Genomic DNA, 13,392 nt, shown 5'->3' on the forward strand with positions numbered 1-13,392 from the left:
TTTGACCCAATATAATACTTTATATCAACCTTGAGACCATTTCTTTCGTTGCCTGCATTCTACAATTCGACTATAATTTCATTTCCATTGAATGTGCAGTGCCGTTTAAGTTTTATCCTATCACTGACAATTCAAGAGTCATATATAAGGTCCACGATTTTTGCCTCAACCAACTAAAAATATACGCTTAACCAAAAAATTGTTGCTTTCCCTATTTTACCAGGCACTTCATGGGTAGATCCAATGAAGGGTAGCCTATAAAGAACCTTGATTTAAAGAGGGGGGGTCGTTTTACAATGAAATAAACAGGTCCCTCGTAACCCCCCACTTGAAGTACACCAGTTTACAAAAGTTTCTATGGCCTAAAGAAATCAAAAGGCTGAAATGAACTTCTGAATCTTTGCCTGTGCTCGCTCCTTCTCTTCTGGTCCATCCAAATCACCAATATTGTCATGATATTCCTGTGATCCACAAAAGGATGCAAAGGTCGTAAATAAGTTGTGAGGGTATTGAACATGATCGAGTAATTGTTATGGAAAGGCCCAGAGAACCCAGGGACCAAATTTTGGCATATATTAACATAATTTCAAAAGCTTCACATCCATTAAAGTTTCAACCAGCACCCATAAAAACAAAGTTTAAGACATTTCCATATACCAATTTTCCAGTGCCATGGCAAGGATGAGGATATGAATGAGACCGCACAGATGCATTCAGAAATCTTGGTCTGAACTGGTCTTAAGGAAATGTGGACTTTATGTGTGCACAACTCCAAAATTCCTCAATTAAATTTATAAACAGGCTGTTTCAAAGTATATAAAAAGCATACTAGAAACAACAAAACAAATTACGTGAAAAATGTCACTTAATCAAGATTAGATACTTTATGACACAGTTGGGAGTATAAACAGCCTGAAAACATATACCTGAAGTATGTCCTTAACGTCCTTGTTAGTAAGCTTTTGCTGCTTGAGTAGTAGTTCAATTCTTGCTCTCATATAGGGATGCCTGCACATAAATAAACTCAAGTTATGGAATGCAGACCAGAACCAGAAAGGCTACAATAAAGCTCTACATAAACATATCTAAAAATTCAAATGCAAAAGCTTACTCAGAGCACCAAATATGACCCAGAATTACGGCAATCAGCTGCAGGATCACAGGTAAAGAGGTTAAACCCAACAGGACAACGGAAAACTTGAAAGCAATAACTAATACAAATCCAACTCTCCTAGGTCAAAGAAGAAAAAAATTACCTATAGCATTTCATGAGCAATAGTGTTTCTTTGGAGGCACAAACTTTATGCTGACATAGGATTAAATTTACATTGAGAGAATTAGGTTTCATTCTCTAATTTTTAAAATTAAAAAGTTCCCTTCCCAGCTACTATTATAGGTAAACCCCCAGAGTTCCTGCTACATAAAGGTGACAGGTACTACTTTCACAACAAGAGGCTGGTGGTAAGCCCAACTGTCAATTTTTTGCTCTGTTTACATTTGAGATTATATACTCCAAATCCAAGAGTGTTGAGGATACTCCATCAAGATTGTTTAACCAGCCAACTTATTTCCATGTGTTTCAAAAACCACCCTTCTGAATTGGTAAAGCAACATTTCACATAAAAGTAGAGACTGCCATTAAACAAAGGAGAAAAACAATCTATACTACTGGTTACAATTCCTTTCAGCCAAAGATTAATTCCCTTCCCATAATGCAAGGGCGAGCAATTTTACTATTTTCACATGCAAACCTAAAGTAGCTGGTCCATTAGATCCATTTCAGCTCAAAAGTATAATTTTCTAAACTGCTTCTCTTCTACTTTATTTTTTCACCAAGCACTTTTGACCAAGAGATCTGGTACAGGCTCCCAGAACTACAAGAGCTCTTTAAAAGCCAGAATGAACCGGTTATTCCCAATTACTTTACTCGACATAGAGAATTAACACAATTATTCTGGGTCTATCTTATATCAGAATCAACCCTCCCATAAGACTATTAGCTTTATCAGAAGCCTACTAAGTGTGATCCAGGCGACAGCTTGATAAGATTGGAAACTCTAATCAATCAAAATGCTGCCTTGTAGCATCAGAACAGCAACATAGAAAAGTCCAGGGCCCTCCGATTTTGCACCATCTTTTTTTCTGGTTTTACAAATCTACAATTATAAACATAACCAGCCCTTGCCTCTGAAACTTCTCTTTTATCACATATAACCTCCATTACTTTCCTGGATCAGCTGCATTAAGAAAAGGAATTCATGTAGCCTATCTAATTTGTCGGAATAATATTTATATGAGATTATGAGTTAACAGTTAAGTAATCTGCATGAGGATTGTAAATTACCAATTCTCCCAAAAGCTTAAGCTATTAGGAGATGAAGGATTTAATCACATAATTCTAACAATCCCCCTCACGCATGGTCTCAAACTAACTTTTAATAGGTGAGAACCAACAACAAGTGGGATTTTAAATGGGTGGTAGAGTGGAGGAGAAAGGAATCGAACTTAGGACCTCCTGCTCTGATACCATGTTACTTACCGATTCTCTCAAAAGCTTAAGCTTAAACTATTAGGAGATGGTGAATTTAGTCATTTAACTACATAATTCTAACAAGGACATCCAATTCATCTTGGAAATTCTAAATCAGGCCAAACTGCCTTTTCTCCTTATCTTGAGAGCCCATCTATGGGATTCACAACATAGATTTAATGATTAAAATATCCCAAATTCTTCACCCAACATAACTGCAATTTTGTCATAGAAAAAGGTCTCAGATTTTTCATTTGGACGAAAGGAACCTAATTCAGATATTTGAATTAATTGCCTGTAATATTATTATTTGAACGAAGTGTGCCCTATGTTTTCTCCTCAGTTCTCTGGTACTGGTTAAGGTAAACCAAAAAAAAAAAAAAAAAAAAAAAAAAAAAAAACAAAACAAAACATAACAAAACAAAAAAAACAAAAATAGTCACAGAACAAGCCCAGGAAATCTGAATTATTTTACCAGTAAGGGTTAAAAGATATCTTCTTCTTCTTTTCTTTTTTTTAATAATAATAATAATAATAATAATGTGCACCAAATGTTCAGCTGAATCTGTCCAAAAAACCAATTTCGATGGCAAAAAACAGACAGGTCATCGCAATAAAACTCTAACCTGAAGAGTGTAAAGCCCAGATTCTAGCTTCCGGTTGTACTTCTCCTCTTCATCCATCTGCAAAATATAAGAAAAATAGATCTCAAATCGTTTTTAAAATGAATTTGTTTCAAAGTGGTATATAATAATGAGAAACAAAAAAGAGAGTAAATAACCTCCAAGTCATCGAGTTCAAGATGATTTAGCCGTTCGGTCTCTGTTTTGACTCTATCAGAATATCTGTGAAAATTCACAATTCTTCAAATGAGAATATAAGCCTTTAAATGCTCAGTCCTCCCGATATTATTTTTCTTCATTATTTTTTCTGGGGTAAATACATTTTCTCAATTAGAAGTTGGGGTAAGTTTCAATCAGTTCAATGAACTTTTAATTTAAGCTTCAAGTTCATTAATATTTCTCATTATAATGTTTTCAGCAGAAAACATTTTTTGACAGAAAACATTTCACATCAAAACAAATGGAACCTATAATGGGTTACATGACAAGAGAATTTTGCCATTCCAAAGAGGTGTTTAAAACCAACAGAAAATCATTCAATAGTTGAAGAAATAGACAAAAAAATGAAGCAACCCACCTCATATAAAGCTCCATAAGCCGGTCTATTTTTTCACATTCATTTTCAACAAATTTACTCAATAATCTTTCCCTTCTAGAACCCCTCAAAATTCCACCTGGAATTGAAATATAGAGAAAGGTAAGAGGACATCTGTCATTTATTTAAAAGAATGCTATTGGCTTATAAGAAGATGCATATGTATATGGATATGTTTCAGTACAGTAAGCTTATGCAGAGCCCATAAAAAAACTGCAAATCCAAGAACAAGAATCCAAAAAGTGGGGCAACCCATGAAAACATGTGTACAAGAGAAACTCTAACCAATTAAGATCTCAACACCACAAATCAACAGCACCCAGAAACCAAAGGAGACAAATAGAATCAAATCTAGGATATAATGACACTCACAAAACCAATGATCCTAAAAACACCAAATTTAATTTATGCACAGAAAGTTACATACCCTGAAACCTAAGTTCATTTAATATACATATGTGATGAGATATATAAGCAGTGACTCTTATAGTAGCCGCTTGTATTGACTAAGTTATATAAAATTAGCATATACACTTTGTTGTAAGCCAGTGAAGGGTTGGGGTTTTGAAGTTGGAAGGTACCATGATTCCTTAATGTTTACTAATACCATGTCTTTTCCTTGGAAAATTATTTGAAGATTGAAGGTACCTCTTAGAGAGGCATTATTGTTTTAGATTGGTGTTATATGCGTAAATGTAGCGGGAAGTTTGTAGACAATTTACTTCTTCATTTCCCTATAGCTAATGAGTTCTGGACTATGGTACTTGGTCTGTTTGGTGTTCAATGGGTTAGGCTGCGGAGGGGTCTGGATATGCTAGCTTCTTGGCAGGGTCAGTTTAGTTGCCATTGGAACAAAGACATTTGGAAAGTAGTGCCACATTGTTTAATGAGGTGTCTTTGATGGCAAGAAAGGAATGCTAGAAGTTTTGAGAGATGTGAATGGTCTATTCTTGATCTTAAGTTGTTTTTCTTTCAATATTTGTTTGATTGAACTCTAGCTTTGAGATCATTTTCTTTTACTGCTCTTGTAGATCTATTTGATAATTGTAGCGTGAGATCTTGATTGTGATGTACCCATAGTATACCCTGTGTACTTGGGCTACTTTTTCATTGATAAAGCTATGTTACTCTTAAAAAAAAAAAACAAAATTAGCACATCAAATTTCTGCTTCTTCATAGATGTATACAACTCAGAGCCAGACAGAATTAAATCCATGTCTTTACCCTCCACTCCTTAATTATAGGGGGGAGGAGATATACAACTTCACTTCCTACTTACCAAATAATGATGCAATAAGTGACACGATGCGCTCTTCTAACTCCTCTTGGTAGCGCTCTTTCTTGTTTTTCTTATTCACAGGAATCTAAACAATAGAAGATACAACATGTCAGTGTTATGATGTAATGAAAATGTGAGTAGTAAATCACAGGTAAAAAAGAAAAAGAAAAAGAAAGCATAAACAAAAAAAGTAAAAATGGTACAGATTGCAGATCTACTACATTACAGGGAAAAAAAATTCCCTGAAGAATCCCAGTGTTTCACCTCTCTTTCTAATATATAACAGCCAGACAAAATCCAATGTATAAGAACCCCAGTAGTATATACTTCTAACATACAGATACAATCAAACAAAGAACCAACACAACAACCAGCAAAACGGTAGTTTAGTTCTAACAGAAAACAACCTGCCTGGAAATCCAATAAATCGCCTCTTTTTTCTTTTTCTTTTTTCAATTGGTAAGTTATACACGCACTACTGGGTCTTGAACTCACAACTTTACCACCCATCCCATTATTATGGAAGGAGGACGTACCATTTGAGTTACAACTCCTTGACGAGATTTAACAAAAAACAAAAGCCTTCCCACATAGCTAACTTGCACTCTCATAAACTTCTGTTTTTCTATACTAAACCAAGTACCTTCATTTCAAAAATGTGATTACAAATGAAATGCGCATATCTAAACCAATACAACTATGCTGGAATCCTACGTTTTTGAATTTATTGAAATGTGATTCCCTAGATATATACAAAAGCCTTCCTTCCTACATATCAAACTTCAGAGATGTAATTACAATTCACAAATGCTCAAATTATATTCCAAACTACGAAAATGTGAGTGAGTGAGTGACTCTTACCTTACCCATAAATGCAGCAAAGGCAGTCTTCAGTCCCAACACATCAACAAAACGCTCACAAGCCGGAGGATACTTTGTCATAGCGAAATCAAGTGCCCGAATAGCCGAGCTATAAGCCGACTTCTTTTGCTTCATAATAATGATCATCAACTCCACACCTTCGGCCTTCACAAACCTCTCCTTGTTCTCCAACGGCATCAACAAGCAGCACAAACAATCAAACAGGTTCTCCACCATTTCCTCTTCATCCAAACTCTTCGGATCCTTCGACTTGTACATCGCCACGGCCTGAAGCACCACATCCACGCCGTTCATCTGCCCTACCCTCCTCTGATTCGCCGCACTATTCTGCAACAAAATCGCCAGAATCTCCGACGCGTACTGCTTGTTACTATCAAACTCCCTCACCTTTATCTTCCCCAGCAACCACTTCAACAACTTCGTCCTCTCGCACACCATCTCCGCCACCGCAGGCTTCACCTCCACCAGATTCTCCACCGTCGTGAGCGTGCTATACACCGCAGCCATCTCATCGGGATCGGAATCGTTCAACCGCTGCAGATTCTGAACAAGCAGCTCGAGCACATTGTTCTCCACCAGCGCGTCAACCAAAACCCTAGCCGGCTCATCACTCTCCTCATCGTCCTCAAACACGTCAGGATCCGTCAGATCCTGAAGCAACTGAACCACATCGACCGCGATATCGGTGTTATCGTGAGCAAGGAGGTTCAAAATCGAAGGAATCGCATTGAGATTGACGAGATCCGGATATAGCTCGGGAGCTCCGGCGAGGATGCTGAGCTTGTGGAGGTCGTCGTGGAGGTCGATTTCGGAGTCGGCGAATCGGTCGGGTTGGTTAGGGTATTTGAGGCGAGCTTCGATGTTGTCCTTGAGCTTTCGCTCGAAGGAGAGGACGAGTTTCTTTAGGGTTTTGAGGTCGACCACTTCGACTGCGTTCTTGTTTTGGGATTGGGATTTCTCTAAGGCTTCCAAGAGAGAGAGATCCACTTCAACTTTCAGGCTCTTGCCGCCGTTGGCAAATACGGCGTCGTTTTCGTACTCCTCGTCGTTGTTATCGTCTTCGTCGTAATAATCTCGTCTGCGTTTCGTTGACATTTCTTTCGGTCCGGTTCCTTTGAGCTTTACCACTATATCTAGAGGCTAGAGCAGCTATTTTCCACTTCGAGGACGAGGAGGAGTATTACTTACTTTTGGGAAATCCTTCTTTCAGTTCACGGTTTTTATTTTTTTAAAGTTAAAAACGGTATTTGATATCACGATTTTAGTGTCCAAACTGACACTACACGGTCTAATAGTGGATTTGAACTGGGGATTTTCTACTTCTACGGCAGCGTTATGTCGTTCTGCGTTTCGACTTTGGAGGCCTGCTTCCGAGTTCCGACAGCTTGTGCCCGATCATTGGGTTTTTTTATTTATTTATTTATTTATCGGATTATATATATATATATATATTTTTTATCAAAAAAAAATTATCGGATTATAAAATAATAATCGAATAAACATATATCAAATAAATAGATCATGATAATAACTATCAAAATATAAATAAAATGAACAAATTGTATTTTTATAATAACTATCAAATATAAAATATGATAACACCTAAATAAAAACTTATTATTTTATAACATACCAATTATGCTCTAATGAGAATTCTGTATCTTTGGGGGAGATTGTTGAACACCTCTCTATGCACTATATTTGTACACTACAGATCTTGATCGTCGTAAATTAATAATCGATCTTCATTTTAATCTTGCAACTCTTGTTACTTCAATATTGTTCAACTATTTAACCAAAAATAAATAAATAAATGACTATAATATACACAATCAAACGACCAAACTAACCGTATGTACATTTGTAAGACAAATCAAGTACATGTAAAATGTAAAATATATATATATACATATAATATATATATATATTTGCTTGTAGGTCAATAGTAGTGGTAATGTCTTTCATGTGAAGCCGCTTCTTGTTAATGTCTCTCTTTCTTTTCTTTTTTCTTCTTTTGCGAGAGAGAAAGAAAGACTTTTTTTTTTTTTGGGGAATAAACAAAACGAGAGAGATCTATACATAATAGCTAAAAAGTGGTATTTGATACGGATTAGTATTCCAATTGTGATGAAATACTTTTTTTTATTTTTTATTTTATGTGTCTTAGGATAATCTATTTAGTTTTTGGAAGTGGTATTTGAGAATCACCGCATTATTGAATTTTCATGGTTGCACGTAATTCCTTTTAAGAAGGTGGCTTTTACAATACTATTTAAGTTTTCTCTATTAATCTCTTTGTTGGTCCTTGTATATCTTGATCCTTTTCCCCATACACATCCATAACAAGTTGGGGGCCTTTTCAACGGGAACTTTTACTTCTTCTTGTGGATGCAGATTAAGATCAAGGTTCCACTGGGGGTTTGAGCTCGAGGAGCCTAAACCCTGAACCATCTTGTACTAGATGACCTTGGCTAAGTCCGAGAAGTCGCCAACCACCCACTCATCCCAACAATAAAAATCAAGTCCCTTTAATTGAAAGATGCTTCAAAGAATAAGTCGCAATGCATCTTGCTTAGCAGGCGTAGCTTGGAGTGGGAGTGTAGTGTGGGTAAGGTAAGGAAAGTGGCCGCCAAAGAGGAAGCCAATTTACATGCTAGGAATCATTGCTTCATTGAAATTTCATGGTTCCACATTATAATTCCTTTTAAGAAGGTGAATTTTTTTTTTTTAATTTGTACGTTGTTATCAACTTTTTTGTAAAAAGAAAGCCTATGTTATTTGTTTTTATGATTTAATAAAAATATTTTTGTGCGCACCAATTGAGAGGCTTTTGGGCTCGACCCCACTTGGGCTCACAACTTATTTGGAAAAGTGGGTTTAGGATTTCCCACGATGGATGGTCCTTGGCACAGGGACTCTATGAGGTCCTATTTCTATTTTCTCTCTATCTCTCCCTCTCTCTATCGCTCTTTTCTCCTCTTTCTCTATTTCTGGTGAATCTTTTTCCAGCCTCCATTTCTGCTCCAACTTCTCATATTTATAGCTCAAGGTTAGTGGAGAGGTCGTGATTACTCCCATGGTTAGTGCAAGGGGAGGTCCAATACCAATGATTTTAAGTGGGTGGTTAGGTGGGAGTGGAACGTAGTAAGAATGGCCTTGGAACTTGGTTCCCACTCCCACAGAAATGCTCGGCGGAAGCATTACTTAAGAGACTGCCGGGTATGCAAGGTATGGGATGTTTGGGCGACACTAATTCTCTATTGCTCGGTAAAGGTTGGCCGAGCAATGGTTAGGTGATAAAACTTGGGTCTGCAGTTTGTGCGGGCTTGGGCTGCGCTCTTGGGTATAGAGAGGTTGGATTCATAGGCCGTACCTTCACATTAGAGTCTTGGGCCCAATTGGGTATGGGTATAGATCGCCGTACATTAGCCCCCCCTTGATTCATGCCTGGAACTCGGCACGAATCAAGGAATCCTAAAAGGCGCTCGTTACCCAAGGAGTTCAACGAGGGGACGTCTAGGGTACTTCAGAAACTCATTAATGCATCCTGAAAAGGCATGTTGGATTTGGCCATTTGGTTCAGTCATCATTACTTGACGGTTTGCGAACCAAGGTGGCATGGGTGTCAGTTGGCATTGGTAGGCATTGGTATTCGTAAGGTCTGCTCCATTATTGTTAATTAATCTCCATTATTACTGACCAACCGTTGCTCGCATCCCTTTGGTCCCTATAAATAGTCCATTCCAAACCATTCTTTTACCTTTTGCTTACTCTCTTACTCACTAAGTTCCCTCTCTGCCGTGCATTCATCCGTGCATTTGTCCTTCAGCTCAGAATTTTCTTCCTCTCCTAGAGCCCAAAGTAAGTTTTTTACCTTTTCCCTTTATTTCAATCTCTTCCTTCAGTTTTAGAGTTTAGGATGGGATTTGCTTTTCTTCTAAACACTGAGGTGTCCTTAGCCACTTTTAGGCAAAGCTTTAACATCCTTGATGATGTGGAAGTGGCGTACTGCCACGAGAGTGAGTTCGCTCTCCACAGAGGGGGAAACACCGCTTTTTTTCCTCTAATGGCCATTCTGGAGGGTGGGGTCAAATTTCCTGTGGACCCCTTTCTACTCAATGCCCTTAGGTATTACGAGCTGAGCCCCGAACAACTTCCACCCAACTTTTACCGGGTAGTTAGTTGTGTCGGCAGGCTGAATCAGATGTTCAGCTTGCAACTAGACCATCACGACATAAACCACATGTACAGTTTGTGTGGTAGCAAGAAAACCAACTATTATTTAAAAACTAGAGATGTGAGGGTACGGTTGATCTCCTGCCTACCCGATTCCAATAGGAATTCCGCCGGGGAGTTTGTCCGAGTGCGCGGCAACTGGTATGCCAATGACTTCCCATGTCCCCTCACAAGGCGCGAAGTGGGTCTGTACTAATCACTAACTCACTCTAGTTTTATATTTATTGTTACATGTAGACACACATTCCCTGTCATAACGGTTTCACCTATCATAATACTAATCCATGGAATTTCTTCTGTTGCAGACGGTAGGGTGTTCACCCCGGACGTTAGGGTAGTGCATGTACGAGACCTGAACTTTGTGCTCAGGTCCAAAATTTTTGTTCATTCAAACGGGCAACTCCGAGCGTCTCATCTTATTCTTGAGGTTGATCCAGTGTATACTACTTGGCAAGCTTTCAATCAGGCTTTATTAGTTGATAGTCCTCTTTTATCTTACATTGATGTCCGGCATGCAAATTTTCTTCATCCGAAGTTTACAATAGGTGAGGCCCATGAACAAGGTCCTCGGTACATCTGCTCCGACGAGCGTCACCCTGTGCGGGACGAGTCAGCCGAGCGTGTCCCAAGAGCGCCAAGAACGAGCTCACGAGCAGATTCAGCAGGAAGCACCCGTCCAACCCAAAGCTCTTGTCAACCTCGAGGCTCTTACCTCGGACACCGAAGAAGTAGCTGCCCAATCCTCCTTTCTCCCTGAAACCAAATACGATCCAGGTGAAGAGATGGTGACCTGAAAAACGATGACAATCAACCGTTTCATCCCCGGAGCTAGGCCCTCCGCTCAGCAGCAACCACCCCAAGGTTGCGGCCAGACTCATCCTCCCCCGCCTCCTGCCCCCAGTTAGCAACGGAAAAGGAAGCATACGACCAAACAAACCACTCTCGGCCCGTGTGCCACGCCCTCGAGGACTCCTCCTCGGCCATCAAGCAGCATCGTGATCCATGAGCCCACAGCTCAGATGGGGACGCACATGGCGTCCTCCTCCCGAGCCATGTCTGCATGGAAGCCCACCTTCGAGTTGGACGGCAAACCTCTTCCTTCCGACGCGTGCATGCAGGTGTAGGAGAAGGGGGCTGGGGGTCGTGTTGCTCAGGCCTTGGCGCGTGGCCTCTTGTTGCCTAAGGACGTGCACGCCTTTGAGGAGGGAATGGATGAGTCAATGGGAAGGAGGTTATAGTGGCACACCATCACGGTAAGCGTTTCATTGTTTGTTCTGTTTCCCCGGCTTCTCTTTCCCTTTCTTTTCATACTTTATCACTGTGGATTCAATTTCCTATTTTTACGCCTACCCTTGTCAACTTGTCAAGCCGCTCAATTGGCGTGTATACTTGATGGTCGGTTGAGGGTTTAGCCGAGGATGCTGAGCGGGAAAGGGCCTTCAAGGATGTATCAGAGGTGAATGTTAAGGAGTAGGCCGCGGCGGTTGCAAATGCAGAGGAGAAGGTCGCTGCAGCCGAAAAAGCTAAAGTGGCTATGGAGAAGAAGTATTCAGAACTGCAGACCCAACTGGGGGAGACGGAACTAAAGTTGGCCGAGGCTAAAAGCATGAACACTGCACGTGCCGAGGAGTTGTTCGACCTAAGGGTGGCCTTGGAAGCATCTGAGAGTAAGTGGTACAACGAATGGTTTGCTGACGTGAAGAACTCAACCTAGCCTGTTATAAGGGATGCTCGGAAACTTGGCTTTAAGGAGGGATGGCTGGTGGCCCTGCAAGTCTTGGGGGTCCCCGAGGACTCCCCCTTGAGAGATCCCGCTCAGATCCCTTTCTCGAGTCCCACTCCCACTGTTCACAACCCTCAGCGGCCCGTTGATGAATAAGAGACGACCAGCCTAAGGGAATTGGTGGAGCAAATTGGCTCACACGTGGAGTTGGACGAAAACGAAGCCACCAGCAATCCCCATGATGGTGACTAACCCGATCAGGATTCCTCGCAACCCCCAATAGGTCAGCAGTTGCCCGAGACCAATGATCGAGTACGCCAGGCCAACCGTTCAACGTAGTTGCCGAACAAGACTGCCGCTGTTTACTTTAGCTTTCCTTTATTTCAGCAATTTTTTCCTTTTTTCTTTTTTTGATAATTTGCCTAGGCCATCGGGTTGTGGTGGTTGAACAATTATTTATTTTCTGAGCAGAACACTTACATGGTCACCGAGTTTTGGCGACGAGGCACTAGTTTGTTTCCTTGAAGTTTATTTTGTCGATCATTTATCTTGATCGTTTTTGTTTAATGTTTAATATCATGTGGCTGTACGTTTCTTGGCGTTGGGTTTAACAGGCCAATTCCAGTTAGATGATTGCGTCAGGTTTATTGGGTATGGACATGTTTGGCTAATTGGCCCGTCCGAGTAACATGCTATTTCTTTTTAAGTGTTGTCCAAGGCTTCGGCTCATTTGGCAGAGTTGATTGAGCCGAAGGTCAGGACTTTGTCTGTGGAGTGATTTTTAAGCATTTTGCCTGCTCGGTACTTCTTGGTAGAACCGAGAGTCAAGTTATTGTCCTTAGGATAATTTTTTAAGGTTCCCACCTGCTCGGTGAGAGGGATCGAATCGAGAAGCAGGTTTATGTCCTATGAATAGTTTTTTTTTAAGGTTTTTTCACCTACTCGGTGACAGGGATCGTGTTGTTATGCCATGGACTGTTGACTGGGTTTAGATGCCCTGCTGGTTGATGGATTAACGGAGCGTGTTTTTGACACTGTTTGCACTTTCGTACATATGCGGCATCCTTCTACATCTGTGGCCACCAAAATCCCTGAGTCATTGCTCAATGTGCCAACGAACGCCCCCCTACATAACTGCCACAAACCCCTCCGTGTAATTCGGTCAGAAGCTCACCTACTTTCTCTAGGTGCAAACACAAAAGATATGGCCCCCCAAAAGATCTTTGGTATAGCTTGCGATTTGCCGACAACCAGTATCAGGGCGCTACTCGACGAACCTTGTTGGCCTCCTTTTCGTCGTTCGGGACTCGATCCTCGGACAAGAATTCAATGATCAGGTCCATCCAACACGGCTCAATTGCCGTAATCACGGCGACGTCAACCCCGGTGATGCTAACGTAATCTGCCATACCAATACTTGGTTCTGCTACTAGTTCTACTTTAATCAGCCGAGGAACCTCTTCTGTCACTAACGATGCTAGCGTGGCTAGGGAATCGGCATGTCTGTTCTGCGTTCGGCTCACT

At 40.5% G+C, this 13,392-nt stretch overlaps 1 protein-coding gene across 3 annotated transcripts; it reads right to left on the bottom strand.

Moving 5' to 3' along the window:
• On the bottom strand, positions 1 to 7,313 carry LOC112006722 (uncharacterized). Of its 3 annotated transcripts, none has more exons than XM_024039031.2 (8): positions 5,889 to 7,311; positions 5,028 to 5,112; positions 3,731 to 3,827; positions 3,312 to 3,375; positions 3,157 to 3,213; positions 1,112 to 1,149; positions 927 to 1,008; positions 1 to 461 (listed from the first exon to the last, which is right to left on the bottom strand). In XM_024039031.2, exons 1-8 carry the CDS (start codon positions 7,002 to 7,004, stop codon positions 372 to 374), a joined length of 1,629 nt encoding a protein of 542 aa, XP_023894799.1. In that variant the 5' UTR covers positions 7,005 to 7,311; the 3' UTR covers positions 1 to 371. The 3 variants fall into 3 exon arrangements, 2 of the variants coding, with proteins under 2 accessions (XP_023894799.1, XP_065622267.1); XR_010626047.1 differs by lacking the exon at positions 1 to 461 and adding an exon at positions 1,257 to 2,237 and having other exon boundaries at positions 948 to 1,008; positions 5,889 to 7,313; XM_065766195.1 differs by lacking the exons at positions 1 to 461; positions 927 to 1,008; positions 1,112 to 1,149; positions 3,157 to 3,213 and having other exon boundaries at positions 3,366 to 3,460; positions 5,889 to 7,313.
• Positions 7,314 to 13,392: the final 6,079 nt, after the last annotated feature.

The sequence above is a fragment of the Quercus suber genome, unplaced genomic scaffold (assembly GCF_002906115.3).
Source record: "Quercus suber isolate HL8 unplaced genomic scaffold, Cork oak 2.0 scaffold_689, whole genome shotgun sequence".
Taxonomy (NCBI): Eukaryota; Viridiplantae; Streptophyta; class Magnoliopsida; order Fagales; family Fagaceae; genus Quercus; species Quercus suber.

Bases quoted from the DNA above. Each gene is read 5' to 3' on its own strand.
- LOC112006722 (XM_024039031.2), bottom strand. From the start codon at position 7,004: ATGTCAACGAAACGCAGACGAGATTATTACGACGAAGACGATAACAAC. The intron at 5,113-5,888 runs GTAAGAGTCACT...TCTATTGTTTAG, and splicing joins TTGCTGCATTTATGGGTAAG to ATTCCTGTGAATAAGAAAAA. The intron at 3,376-3,730 runs GTGGGTTGCTTC...GAATTTTCACAG, and splicing joins CTTATGGAGCTTTATATGAG to ATATTCTGATAGAGTCAAAA.